General features: G+C 55.7%; 4 protein-coding genes across 4 annotated transcripts; 2 read left to right on the top strand and 2 right to left on the bottom strand.

The window, feature by feature from the left end:
• Positions 1 to 2,010: 2,010 nt before the first annotated feature.
• CCM_04283 (serine/threonine-protein phosphatase 2B catalytic subunit) lies at positions 2,011 to 3,863 on the top strand (the record flags this gene model as incomplete). Its single annotated transcript, XM_006669431.1, has 3 exons — positions 2,011 to 2,188; positions 2,309 to 2,898; positions 2,961 to 3,863. The coding sequence occupies 3 exons, from the start codon at positions 2,011 to 2,013 to the stop codon at positions 3,861 to 3,863; spliced, it is 1,671 nt and encodes a 556-aa protein (XP_006669494.1).
• Positions 3,864 to 4,085: 222 nt separating this feature from the next.
• CCM_04282 (Bis(5'-adenosyl)-triphosphatase) lies at positions 4,086 to 4,743 on the bottom strand (the record flags this gene model as incomplete). The annotated part of the gene is made up of 2 exons (XM_006669430.1): positions 4,086 to 4,625; positions 4,693 to 4,743. The coding sequence occupies 2 exons, from the start codon at positions 4,741 to 4,743 to the stop codon at positions 4,086 to 4,088; spliced, it is 591 nt and encodes a 196-aa protein (XP_006669493.1).
• A 516-nt stretch (positions 4,744 to 5,259) lies between these two features.
• Positions 5,260 to 7,539, bottom strand: CCM_04281 (tetracycline-efflux transporter, putative; the record flags this gene model as incomplete). Its single annotated transcript, XM_006669429.1, has 4 exons — positions 5,260 to 5,357; positions 5,423 to 6,798; positions 6,881 to 7,173; positions 7,498 to 7,539. 4 exons carry the CDS (start codon positions 7,537 to 7,539, stop codon positions 5,260 to 5,262), a joined length of 1,809 nt encoding a protein of 602 aa, XP_006669492.1.
• Positions 7,540 to 8,391: 852 nt separating this feature from the next.
• On the top strand, positions 8,392 to 10,989 carry CCM_04280 (pre-mRNA splicing factor CEF1; the record flags this gene model as incomplete). Its single annotated transcript, XM_006669428.1, has 3 exons — positions 8,392 to 8,524; positions 8,588 to 10,596; positions 10,654 to 10,989. 3 exons carry the CDS (start codon positions 8,392 to 8,394, stop codon positions 10,987 to 10,989), a joined length of 2,478 nt encoding a protein of 825 aa, XP_006669491.1.
• Positions 10,990 to 11,188: the final 199 nt, after the last annotated feature.

Raw genomic sequence — 11,188 nt, 5'->3', positions numbered from 1 at the left:
ATCTTGGCAACGCGGCAAGAGCTTACGACAGACAACACAGGCACTCAAGTGTAGAGGGCAAGTGCGTGTGTTGTTGTGCGTAGGGGAAAAAAGATGCTGGGTACGGCGTGTGGTGTGGGAGGTCGTTGTGAGGGTGGCGTGGGGTGAGTGGACAGGCAGAGTCACGTCAGGAGCCGCGAGGAACGATTGCTCGGCGACGCGCTATGGGAAGCAAATGGAAAGAGGATTTTTGAGGAGAAAATGAGTACAATGCACTGCAGAAACAGTCGACAGTCAACAATGACAACAATGAAGATAGAAAGGAGAGAGAGGAGGGGAGCGAGGTCTTGGTGGGAGGGAGCAGAATATGAAGGACTGGCGGCTTCGGCAAACACAGTAGTAAGTCACACTGTCGAATCTGGTGGCGTTGCATAAGTCGAGGTTACAGGGGGAGACGAGGTGGATGAGGTGCTGAAAGACTCCAGTTTCCGGCGCCGGAGCGTCGATAACGGGGCTTGTCCTGTTTGCAGTGACGTCCCGGCTTGTCCAGGCTGAGCCTAGGAGACATGTGCCCCGCTAAAAAGTTGCTGTACCGAGACGGCTAGTTAGAGGCAAGACATTCGCGAGCAGCCTCTCTAGAACCCCTTTAGGCTTTAGGCAAGCAACGAGGAACACGCTGGCGGGTAGCCCACTAAAAAATTCTCTCGCCGCATGCCGCCACTAATACTAGCCCCTCCGGTTTCTGCTCCGAGCGGCGTCTGTCTGCTTGCGACGACCCTTGGCCTTCGTTCCTCGTTCCAAGTCAATAGCGAAAACGCATGCATGCACTCTGCAAAATGCCACAATGCTTCGCAGGGGTTGGCATATGCGCCACGTGCAGTTTGATCGGGCCTGTTCCGCGAATGCATGCTTTGAGGCACGTCCTGCATCGAACGGCATCTATTCGTCAAGTTAGCAGACGAGAAGCAATGAGGGACTACGTTGACGGAGCATCAGGAAATGAGCTGCCAGCTGCCAGTTGCCAGCTGAACAAACAGAAGTGAGCTGCCAGCTGGCAACAACTGGTGGGCAACACAAAACACCAACAGATAGGTAGGTACCTTAGTCGGTACCTATATAGATAGGTAGGTAGGTATGTACTAAGGTAGTTTAACAACTACTACTCCCCATCAGGATTTCTCGCACCTATCTGCTAACTATACAGAGGCCCAAGCAATAGAATCATGCTATCGCTACTCACCTCCGTGTAACAGCATCGGGAGATCGGCAAGTCTGTCTGCAAGTGCTGTAGGTAATAGGCCCGGCTTTGTCTCACCCAGGCACTGATAAACCGTCTCCCGTGCCCGAAAGCCGCCCCGCGCCACCTGCCTGGCGCCACGCCCTCGAGGCCACCGCTACTCTGTCCCATGCTGTACGAGGAATGAGCTCTGCAGCTGTGCGGCATGGTGCAACCTAGCACCTATTAACGGCCAAAAACAAATCCATTTGCCTTCATTGCCTCATCTCGTATGATTCTTCCGGCTATTCTGTCGTCCTCTGCAACTGCCCCTCCCTGGTTATTATTTGTTTACCTTATCTCATAGGGGACCGACCCGCTAGCGCAACGCTGAATGGACCCTCTACGGTGTAGCTGCATACAGTGCGAGTGCTGCTGGGGATAGACTGTATAGTCTGCGGCGAATTTATAGGCCAATTTGCATACCTGCTGGGCCTCATCCTCGCCTCCACCATTCGAACCTCCGACGGCTGTGGCTGCAGAGGGGCAACGTAACAACGTAAAGCCCACAGTGCCACGAGTTCTAGAGCACCCCTCCACTGTCGTGTGCCCACTTTGCCGTTGGTACCCGTAGGTAGGTAGGTAGATAGGTAGGGAGATACCTGCCATTGCTAGCCACACCACGCATGCTACAAGTAGCTCAGTAACTACCCCGCCAGCTGCCCTAGTACAATGTTAGTACTGCCATTCGTCCCCAGCTGCCCACAGCTGCTGCCATCCCCGCGATAGCATCATCCATATCAGTATCTATGGACATGGACAGTCAAGACGGCATCGGCGCATCGCCTCCCGTCTCCGTATCGCCCGACACCAGGCAGGTTGACAATGCTATTCGTGCCATCCAACACAAGAAACCATTACCCACTATCGACTTCTCCGTGCATACCCTGGACGATGGTACTCAGGTTAGCACCAAGGAACGCTTCTGCAAAGGTTAGAATGCGTCCCTGCAGATGCTACCCCTCCGCCGCACCCTCCACGGCAGCTTCCTATCCGCCCATATCGGTATCCCCCGCAAACTAGCCAGTAGCTGATGGTCATCTATCTCCGTAGACGTGCAACCGCCGGCTTGGGAGCCTCTGTCCGACGAGCAGTTCTACCAAGACGAGGCGCGCACGAAGCCCAACCTCAAGGTCCTAAAAGACCATCTCTTCCGCGAGGGTCGACTCACCGAGGAGCAGGCGCTATTCATCATAAATACTGGCTCTGAGCTGCTCCATGCCGAAAACACGTTGCTGGAAATCGAGGCGCCCGTGACGATATGCGGCGACGTACACGGCCAATTCTACGATCTTGTTAAGCTCTTCGAAGTTGGCGGCGACCCAGCCATCACGCGATATCTCTTCCTCGGCGACTATGTTGACCGTGGCTTTTTCAGCATCGAATGCGTCTTTTACCTTTGGTCCCTGAAAATCCACTATCCCAACACCTTTTTCCTACTCCGGGGGAATCACGAGTGCCGTCATTTGACCGCCTATTTCAGCTTTAAACAAGAGTGCGAGCATAAATATTCCGTCACCATCTACGATGCATGTATTGAGTCGTTCTGCAATCTACCGCTATCCGCTGTCGTCAACAAGCAGTTTCTCTGCATACATGGCGGATTAAGCCCCGAGCTACAGACGCTGGACGACCTCCGACAGGTATGTTGCCATACACTGTTTGAAACAAAACATCGCATTTCTAATCCATCATGAACCTGTAGCTTGATCGTTTCCGCGAACCACCCACTCACGGCTTGATGGCCGATCTGCTTTGGGCGGATCCTGGTGAAGATTTTGGCGAAGAGGATAACAACCACTTCTTTCGACATAATGACGTCCGAGGGTGCTCATATTTTTACACCTACCATGCGGTATGCGACTTCTTAAATCGAAACAACCTCCTGTCCGTCATTCGAGCGCACGAGGCACAGGATGCTGGATACCGCATGTATCGCACCAGCCATAACACTGGCTTTCCAAGCGTCATTACACTGTTCTCAGCTCCTAACTATATCGACATGTATAACAACAAGGCGGCTGTGTTGAACTACGAGAACAACGTTATCAACATCCGCCAGTTTAACCATACCGCTCATCCTTTTTGGCTCCCAAATTTTATGGATGTCTTCTCATGGTCGCTACCGTTCGTGGGCGAGAAAATGATGGACATGTTGATTGCTATCCTAAGCATAAGCTCAGACGAAGAACTTACTGAAGATACAAGCTCGTCTTCTCCCAGCGCTGTCACGCCTGTCATTCATGACACCGAATCACTCGAGTTCAGGAAGCGAGCGCTCAAAAATAAGATTCTTGCCATTGGTCGACTTTCGCGCGTCTTCACGGTATTGCGACAGGAATCAGAGGGAGTCTCGGAGCTCAAGTCTGCATCTGGCGGTCGCCTGCCCGCTGGAACCCTCATGCTAGGTGCTGAAGGTATCAAGAATGCCATTCAAAGCTTTGACGCGGCGCAGCAAGTCGACTTGGAGAATGAAAGACTGCCTCCGTCTGCCGACGAAGTAACTCGGCAGATGGACGAAGAGAGGAGCCGCGCACTGGCCCAGGCGATGAAGGATGCCGATGGTGATAAGAAACTCCAGGCGCTCTCAAGAAAACTTAGCGTGTAAGTCACATCCCTACCAGGAAAAATGCTAGAGTGCTGGGGAATGCTTTGCTAAAGACTTGCCAATCTAGGGAACGGAAGTAATAAACTGGAACCCGTGAGAGCTACAAATAGTGGTATAAGAAAACGACGACGGAGAAGTACTCGCCTCCACACGGAATGGTCCACGCAACCCAGATGCCGTGGTCTAAATACTGTAAAATGGATAGAAAAAATACTCATCTTATCACTGTACGCGTTCCAGGGCTTCCTTGTACATGTTTGCCTCAGCATGCATATCCGCAGGCTCCCGCGGCTCGCGGCAGGCATCCTCCACCCGGGGCATGCCACCGCCCGGCTCCGGTCTTCGCGTGACGTCCCACAGCGCGCCGCCGACGTTGGCCTCTTCGGATGCCATTTTGACGTAAATTTCATCCACAGCCTCGCCCTCACCCATGTCGCCCGCGACGCGCGGGATGACGTGGACGTGGACGTGCGGCACCGTCTGGCCGGACTCGGGCCCGTCCTGCACCGCGACGGTGAAGCTGCCCCCGTCCTCGGGGCGGTCCGTCTTGAAGTACACGCGAGCCAACATGCGCTGCACGCGCTGCACGGTCTCGAACAGGTCCGCCGTCTCGGCCGCCGAGAGGTCCGTGAGGCGCCGGTGCGGCCGCAGCGGGCAGACGAGGACGTGGCCGGGCAGGATGGGCTTGAGATTGACGACGCCAAAGCTGTGCTGCGTCTTTAAAAACACCTGGTGAACGGCGTGCGTGAGTACAAGGTAAAACTTCCGAGGCGTAAGATATGGGTATGATGGGCACGATGGGCAAGACGGTAAAGGGACAGGAGCGTACCTGTTTGGTGATTGGGAATGGGCCAAACTTGATCTCGGCGTTGGTCGACATGTTGAACCGCTGTGTTGTGAACGATGCCGATATTTTTGGCGCGGTAAATGGTCTCGGCTGGCGTGAAACGAGACGGAGGATCATGCTCAGCGCAATTACCGTGCGGAGCTTGATGGATAGATGAGGAGTCGCCAGAGTTGAAAGATGGCTCAGCACCAAGTGCCGCAAGGGTTGGGAGCTCTCAATTGAGAGACCCACATGAGGCATACATCTACAAACTACCAAGCTTGTACGAATACCTAGCCAGGCATCAATGCTAGCAAATGATCGGTTTTAGTTGTAATTGAAATATTTTTATCGTCGTTGTTCGTATTTCCGACCTTCTATGAAGTATGATGCGTCCCAATTCTATGCTAAAACACAATTGCCAATCCGATACTGCAATAACGCCTGTGACAATGTCTGAAAATGAAATGAAGGTATTCCCCAAAAGAAACTACGTCCATAGATATGGCAACAAGTAGAAAATCATATGACGATAGTAGTAAATATTAGTCTGGGAAGGGTGCTCTTGGCTCAGCGGATGAGCGGTTCGGTCTCGAGCGCCAAAGTCCCAGCCTCGGGCGTCTCGTCAGCAACAGCTTCGGGCGCCTCGTTTTCATGTTCCCAGACAACTATACTCGAGTTAGAAGGCCAATTCGTCATCATGAGATTTCTGTTTACTAAGAAGAAGACGTACCATGCGGGCGCACAACAAGAGTAGCAAGCAGTCCGACGCTAAAGAGAGCGAGAAGCATAACAAAGACGGCCTGCGGAAAGGTTTTGACAGACATGGCATAAATGCCGTTGAAAAGAACCGGGCCAACAACACGGGCGAGCGCATTGAGCATGCCGACGGCGCCGAGAACCTGGCCGACCGAGGACGGCGGGACGTGCTTGGTGATGGCGGACTGGATGGTGGCGCTGCCGAGGCCGCCTACTGCCGTAATCATGCCGCTGACGACAAAGAGTGGCTGGCTGTGTGCCAGTGAGTAGCCGATGGCGCCCAAGGTGTCGGAAAGCAGCGCGGCGCGTAGGGTCCAAATGTCCACATTGTCGGCGCCGCTCGTCTTCTCGACGTACGCCAGGCCGGTCTCGCGCTCACGGCGGCGGCGCGGCCGGACGCGGAACCAGTAGTTGACAAGGGGAAAGACGCCGAGCAGCACAATGACGCGGATCGAGGAGAGACCGGACACGAACATGGATATCTCAAACGTGTCCCAGTCGAACATGTACTTTGTGTAGAGGATGACGACGGCGCCGATGGAAATCATGGAGCCCATGATGACGGCGTCGGTGACGGCCAGGGCAATCAGGTTGATGCGCAGCCTCGGCGACGTGCCAGGGCCGGTCGGCCAGAGAATGGCCAGCGGCTCAAAGGGGTGGCTGTTGCGGAGGGTCGAGAGCCACGGCTGGGCGCTCTGCGCGCGCGACTCCCTTTCCTTGCTGTGCTTGTCGCGCGCAATCCGCTGGCGGCGGGCCGACAGCGACTCGGGCACGACGAAGCCGACAAAGGTGGCAAAGGTGGCGTGGCAGACGAGCACGACGTAGAAGAGGGTCAGGACGCTGCCGGTGACCTTGATGAAGTAGCCGGCGAGCAGGGGGCCGAGGGCGATGCCGGTGAAGAGGCAGGCGTGGAGGTAGCCCATGTAGACGGCGCGCTTCGAGGGCGGGGTGCAGTCGCTGACGTAGGCCTGGCCGAGGATGCTGCCGCTGGTGAAGGAGCCGGTGAGGCCGTCGAAGAAGGCGCCGAGCACGAGCCAGCGATAGTCGACGGCGGCGGGAAACTTGGCGGCGACGATGGTGACGACCTCGGCGAGGATGCCGCCGACCGAGGCGACGGCGAGCAGGCGGCGGCGGCCGAAGCGGTCCGACAGCTTGCCGAGCTTGGGCGCGCTGATGGCACTGAGCGTGCCCGTCAGCAGGTTCATGACGAGCATGAACTCGGCCACCTTGCGCTGCACGGCCGGGTCGTTGCACTGCGGGTTGTCGGCGCCGAGCACGGGCGACGCGTGGAACGAGGGGTCGGCGGCGGCCTTGTCGGCAAAGTGCTTGTTGCAGACGAGGTCGAGGATGCTGGGGCGCCACGGGTCAGCCTGGGGGCGATTTACTCTCGACGAATGGGAAACATGGCAGGTAACCAGGTCCGGATACTCACAGGGTGACTTTGGGGACAATGACGCCGCCAAAGGCGAGGGTGAAGATGGCGTAGGGGCCCATCAGCCAGAAGATGGAAGGCCGGCGCCAAAAGGGCAGGTGCTCAAACTCGGTCAAGCCGTCCCATACCGGCTTGTCGTATTCTTCGTCGGGCCCATTGGGGAGGAGCCGGGACGTCTCGTCGGCGTCTCTGGCGACATGGCCGTTTGCAACGGCGGCGGACCGAACGGCGGCGCCATTTCGCTGCACCATGACCGGCGGCGACGTGTACTTGGCGGGCTTCGTACGAGTGTGCTACCGGCGAAATTTCTGTACCACGTATGGAGGGGGGTGCGGCAGTCGGAGTCTGTTGGTCGTGAGGCTGGCCGCGGACCTGGATTCGGAAGCGATAGTGGAACAGTGGATTTGTATTCGTTAGCAGGACCGCGCAATCAGCCATTAAACGCAGTCATGGCAGACTGATGAAATGGCGATGCGAATAAGCTGGGAGAAAAATACATGGATATGGAAAGGACAAAGAAAAGGCGTTGGATGGGCGGACGAGGACTACCGTTAGGACGACGGAGAAGCCGGCCGGGAGACGGAACCGCGGCCTAGGCGTATCATGATGCGGCGGACTTGTTTGACAGGAGGGGGCGATTTGGTGGATGCAGAGGACATTTTAGTGCTCTTAGTGGCTGTCTTTTGCTGCCACAGCGCTGTGTGAGCTTGACAGCCTGTGTTCCAAACTTCCAGGTGTGTGTGGGCCTGTACCTAGAATGCGCTATAAGAGCTTCGCTAGCGCCCTATAAGATTGCCTTGTCGCCCGCTGATTGGCCTGACCCCCCTAGAGCAGCCCAGGTAAGGCAAGGTACCGGCTTGGTCTGCTAACTAATCCCACCGTCTGTCCATGCACTCGGGCCTCGAGACGCATGCTTGGGATGCTGTGTGTGTGTGCCCTGTCATGTGTACGGACCTCGCCGTTGCGTCGGCTTCGTCTTCCCCAAACTCGCCAAACTCCGCAACCTGCATCCGGCACGGCCATGTCGGTTGCCGTACCCCCTCGGCGCCCCATCGACTACCCGTCTTCGCCGCCCTGATGGTCGCCATCTATGACGCGATACTCTGGTGATTAGAAAGTGACAACGCACCGGTTATATTTCCTCATATTATCCTCGACCTTCGGCAGTTGCCAACACGTTGAGCTCATGCACCACTCTATGCTTACGTGGGCCTACCTAGGCCACCACACTTTGCATGTTATCAATGCTGGGGGTTTCAAATCAGACAAGAACAGCCACTCTTTCAATAGCTGCATTTATATCCCTACTGCTTCACAGGGGTGAATTAATACCGTCAAACTACCTAGGCTTTGACATGTCTTTGCCCAATCACTCAATCAACGTACGAAAGGACAATGAGCGTTCTGTACACACCACCCACCGGCCCTAAAAATGCACGCAAAAGTCCCATGCCCAAACACGTTACAAATAAATGAATAAAATTCAGCGCTCTTTCAATATGGAATTTATAATGGTACATCCCTCACGCAAGCAGGTGAAGCACGTCTGCATGCCAGCTGTCAGGTACCATCACAGCGAGCGGTACGTACCCGATGACTCAGCAACTCTCAACTCTGCGCGCCAGCTCCATCTTGATATTTTCTGTCCGGCGCGACAAGCGACCTGCCCACCCAGGCGACCATCCAGGCATCTCTAATTCATCACAGCCGCCACCATGCCTGTCGTCAAGGGTGGCGTGTGGACCAACATCGAGGATGAAATCCTCAAAGCCTCCGTCTCCAAATATGGCCTCAACCAATGGGCGCGCGTGTCTTCGCTGCTCGCGCGCAAGACCCCCAAGCAGTGCAAGGCTCGTTGGAACGAGTGGCTCGACCCTAGCATCAAGAAGATTGAATGGAGCAAGGACGAAGATGAAAAGCTACTGCATCTTGCCAAGATTATGCCCACACAGTGGCGCACCATTGCTCCCATTGTCGGGCGCACTGCCAACCAATGTCTCGAACGTTACCAAAAGCTGCTGGACGAGGCCGAAGCCCGCGAATCATCCAGCCTCGGGCTGATGGGCCCCGACGGCGGCGAAACCCAGGCACCCAGTGCTGACGATGTCCGGAGATTGCGACCTGGCGAGCTGGACCCCGATCCCGAGTCTAAACCTGCTCGACCCGACACCATTGATCTCGACGAGGACGAAAAGGAGATGTTGAGCGAGGCCAGAGCCCGTCTTGCCAACACCCAAGGTAAAAAGGCCAAGCGAAAGGCCCGAGAGCGCCAACAAGAAGAGTCACGACGCATGGCAACCCTGCAAAAGAGACGCGAGCTCAAAACGGCCGGTATCAATATCAAGGTTACGACGCGCAAGAAGGGCGAAATGGATTACAACGCAGATATCCCATTTGAGAAGAAGGCGGTTCCAGGCTTCTATGATACAACCGACGAGAAGACGCTCAACGAGGCACAGCTAAAGGCTTTTGATCCCCAAAAGCAGCTCGCAGGCAAGCGCAAAGGCGACGACGCTGACGAGGGTGAGAGGAAGAAGCGAAAAGGCGACAAGGAGAGCCAATCGGATACACAAAAGGCCGCCATCAAAGCCGGTCAAATGCAAAAGATACGAGAGGCCGAGCAGCTCAGCAAACGACGGGCGCTAAATCTGCCTGCGCCGCAGGTCAGCGAAGGCGAACTCGAGGAGATCGTCAAGATGGGCAAGATCGGTGAGGCTGCCAACACCAGGGCGAGACAGAGCGAAAATGACGCCACCCGCGGCTTTGTCAACACATACTCTACACTCAATAGTGAAACACCAATCCGCACACCCAGAGCGCCCGAGCAGGAGGATCATATCGCCAACGAAATCCGAAATATCCGAGCGTTAAACGAGACCAAATCTGCCCTTCTTGGCGGAGAGAACACTCCCCTGCACGAAGGGGCGAGCTCGACTGGATTTGACGGTATTGCTCCCAGAAAACAGACGACAGCGACCCCCAACCCAATGGCTACCCCTCTTACAGCCAATGGTGTCGGCGCAACTCCTGGCCGCCCCGGCCAAACACCAATGAGGACCCCTCGCGATACATTTGCGCTGAACCGTGATGGCGCCATGTCGGCAGTCTCGGCGACACCACGAGACATCCGAAACCGAGAGCTAGCCATCCGCAACGAGCTTCGCTCCGGCCTCGCAGCGCTGCCCAAGCCAAAGGACATGGAGTTTGAGCTGGAGCTGCCCGAAGAGCAAGCTGAGGCCATGACCGCTGAAGAAAGACAAGAAGATGCTGCGGACCGGGACCGTCGGGCACGGGAACGCCAGGCAGCCATTGACGAGCTAGAGCGACGACGCAGGACGCAAGTCATGCAACGCGACCTTCCGCGAGCACTGGTAGTTGATGTCTCGGCTTTGACAAAATACGCCAGCAGTCTGGAAAGCGAAGCCGAGTCGCTTATTGCGCAGGAAGCAGCAGCTCTGATAGCCAATGACGCTACCCAGTTCCCTCTACCCGGATCACAGCTCAAGGGAGCGGTCAAGCCACTCGTCTACATTGACGATGACGCGCTGGCCGATGCGCGTCTTCTCATCATGTCTGAGACGAAGAAGTTGCCAAGCTTTGAGAGCATTCAGGCCGCCTTTGCCGGTCGTGCCGCCGATGACACCCTACTTGGTCTCGGCTGCTACGCAGACGCCGACGAGGACCAGCAACAGAGCGCCATCAGAGCCTCGTTCCACGTACGTATACCCGTATTTGCTCTTTTTTTTTCCGGAACAAACTCTAACCACTTGCAGGTTTGCGAGGACTCCATCATGTCGCTGGCCGAACAGGGCGCCAAGCTCGAAAAGAAGCTGAGCCTCCACCTCGGCGGCTACCAGAAGCGCCAAAAGATGCTCAAGGACAAGACGGGCGACGCGGCCGAGGCGCTGGAAAAGGCGCGCATCGCGCTCAGCGGCTTCAAGACGCTGGCCATCTCCGAGGACGTTGCTATCAACAGACGTCTCGAGTCCCTGCGCGAGGAACTGGCCTTTGTCAGCCGTCGTGAACGTGAGGCGCAGGACAACTATCGCAGGGCAAAGGACGAGCTGGATGCATTAATAGCTGGGCGGGGTGCGAACGGGATACCATGATTAAGCGGTTGTACAACTTGTTGATTTCATTTCACTCTTCTTCTTTTTTTTTTCTCGTTTTCGGTCTTGGGACAAGAACTGGACATGGACAGGAATGCAAACTGGGTTTTGATCCATGGATCCTGTTTATTTTTTTCATGTATTCTATCTAGACCATGGCCAATACTATGCAAATGAACATAGGGCGAATTTGGTCAGT

The sequence above is a fragment of the Cordyceps militaris genome, assembly GCF_000225605.1.
Source record: "Cordyceps militaris CM01 unplaced genomic scaffold CCM_S00003, whole genome shotgun sequence".
Classification (NCBI taxonomy): Eukaryota; Fungi; Ascomycota; class Sordariomycetes; order Hypocreales; family Cordycipitaceae; genus Cordyceps; species Cordyceps militaris.
Note: the sequence above shows the minus strand (reverse complement) of the source record. Positions and strands in the feature narration are given on the sequence as shown.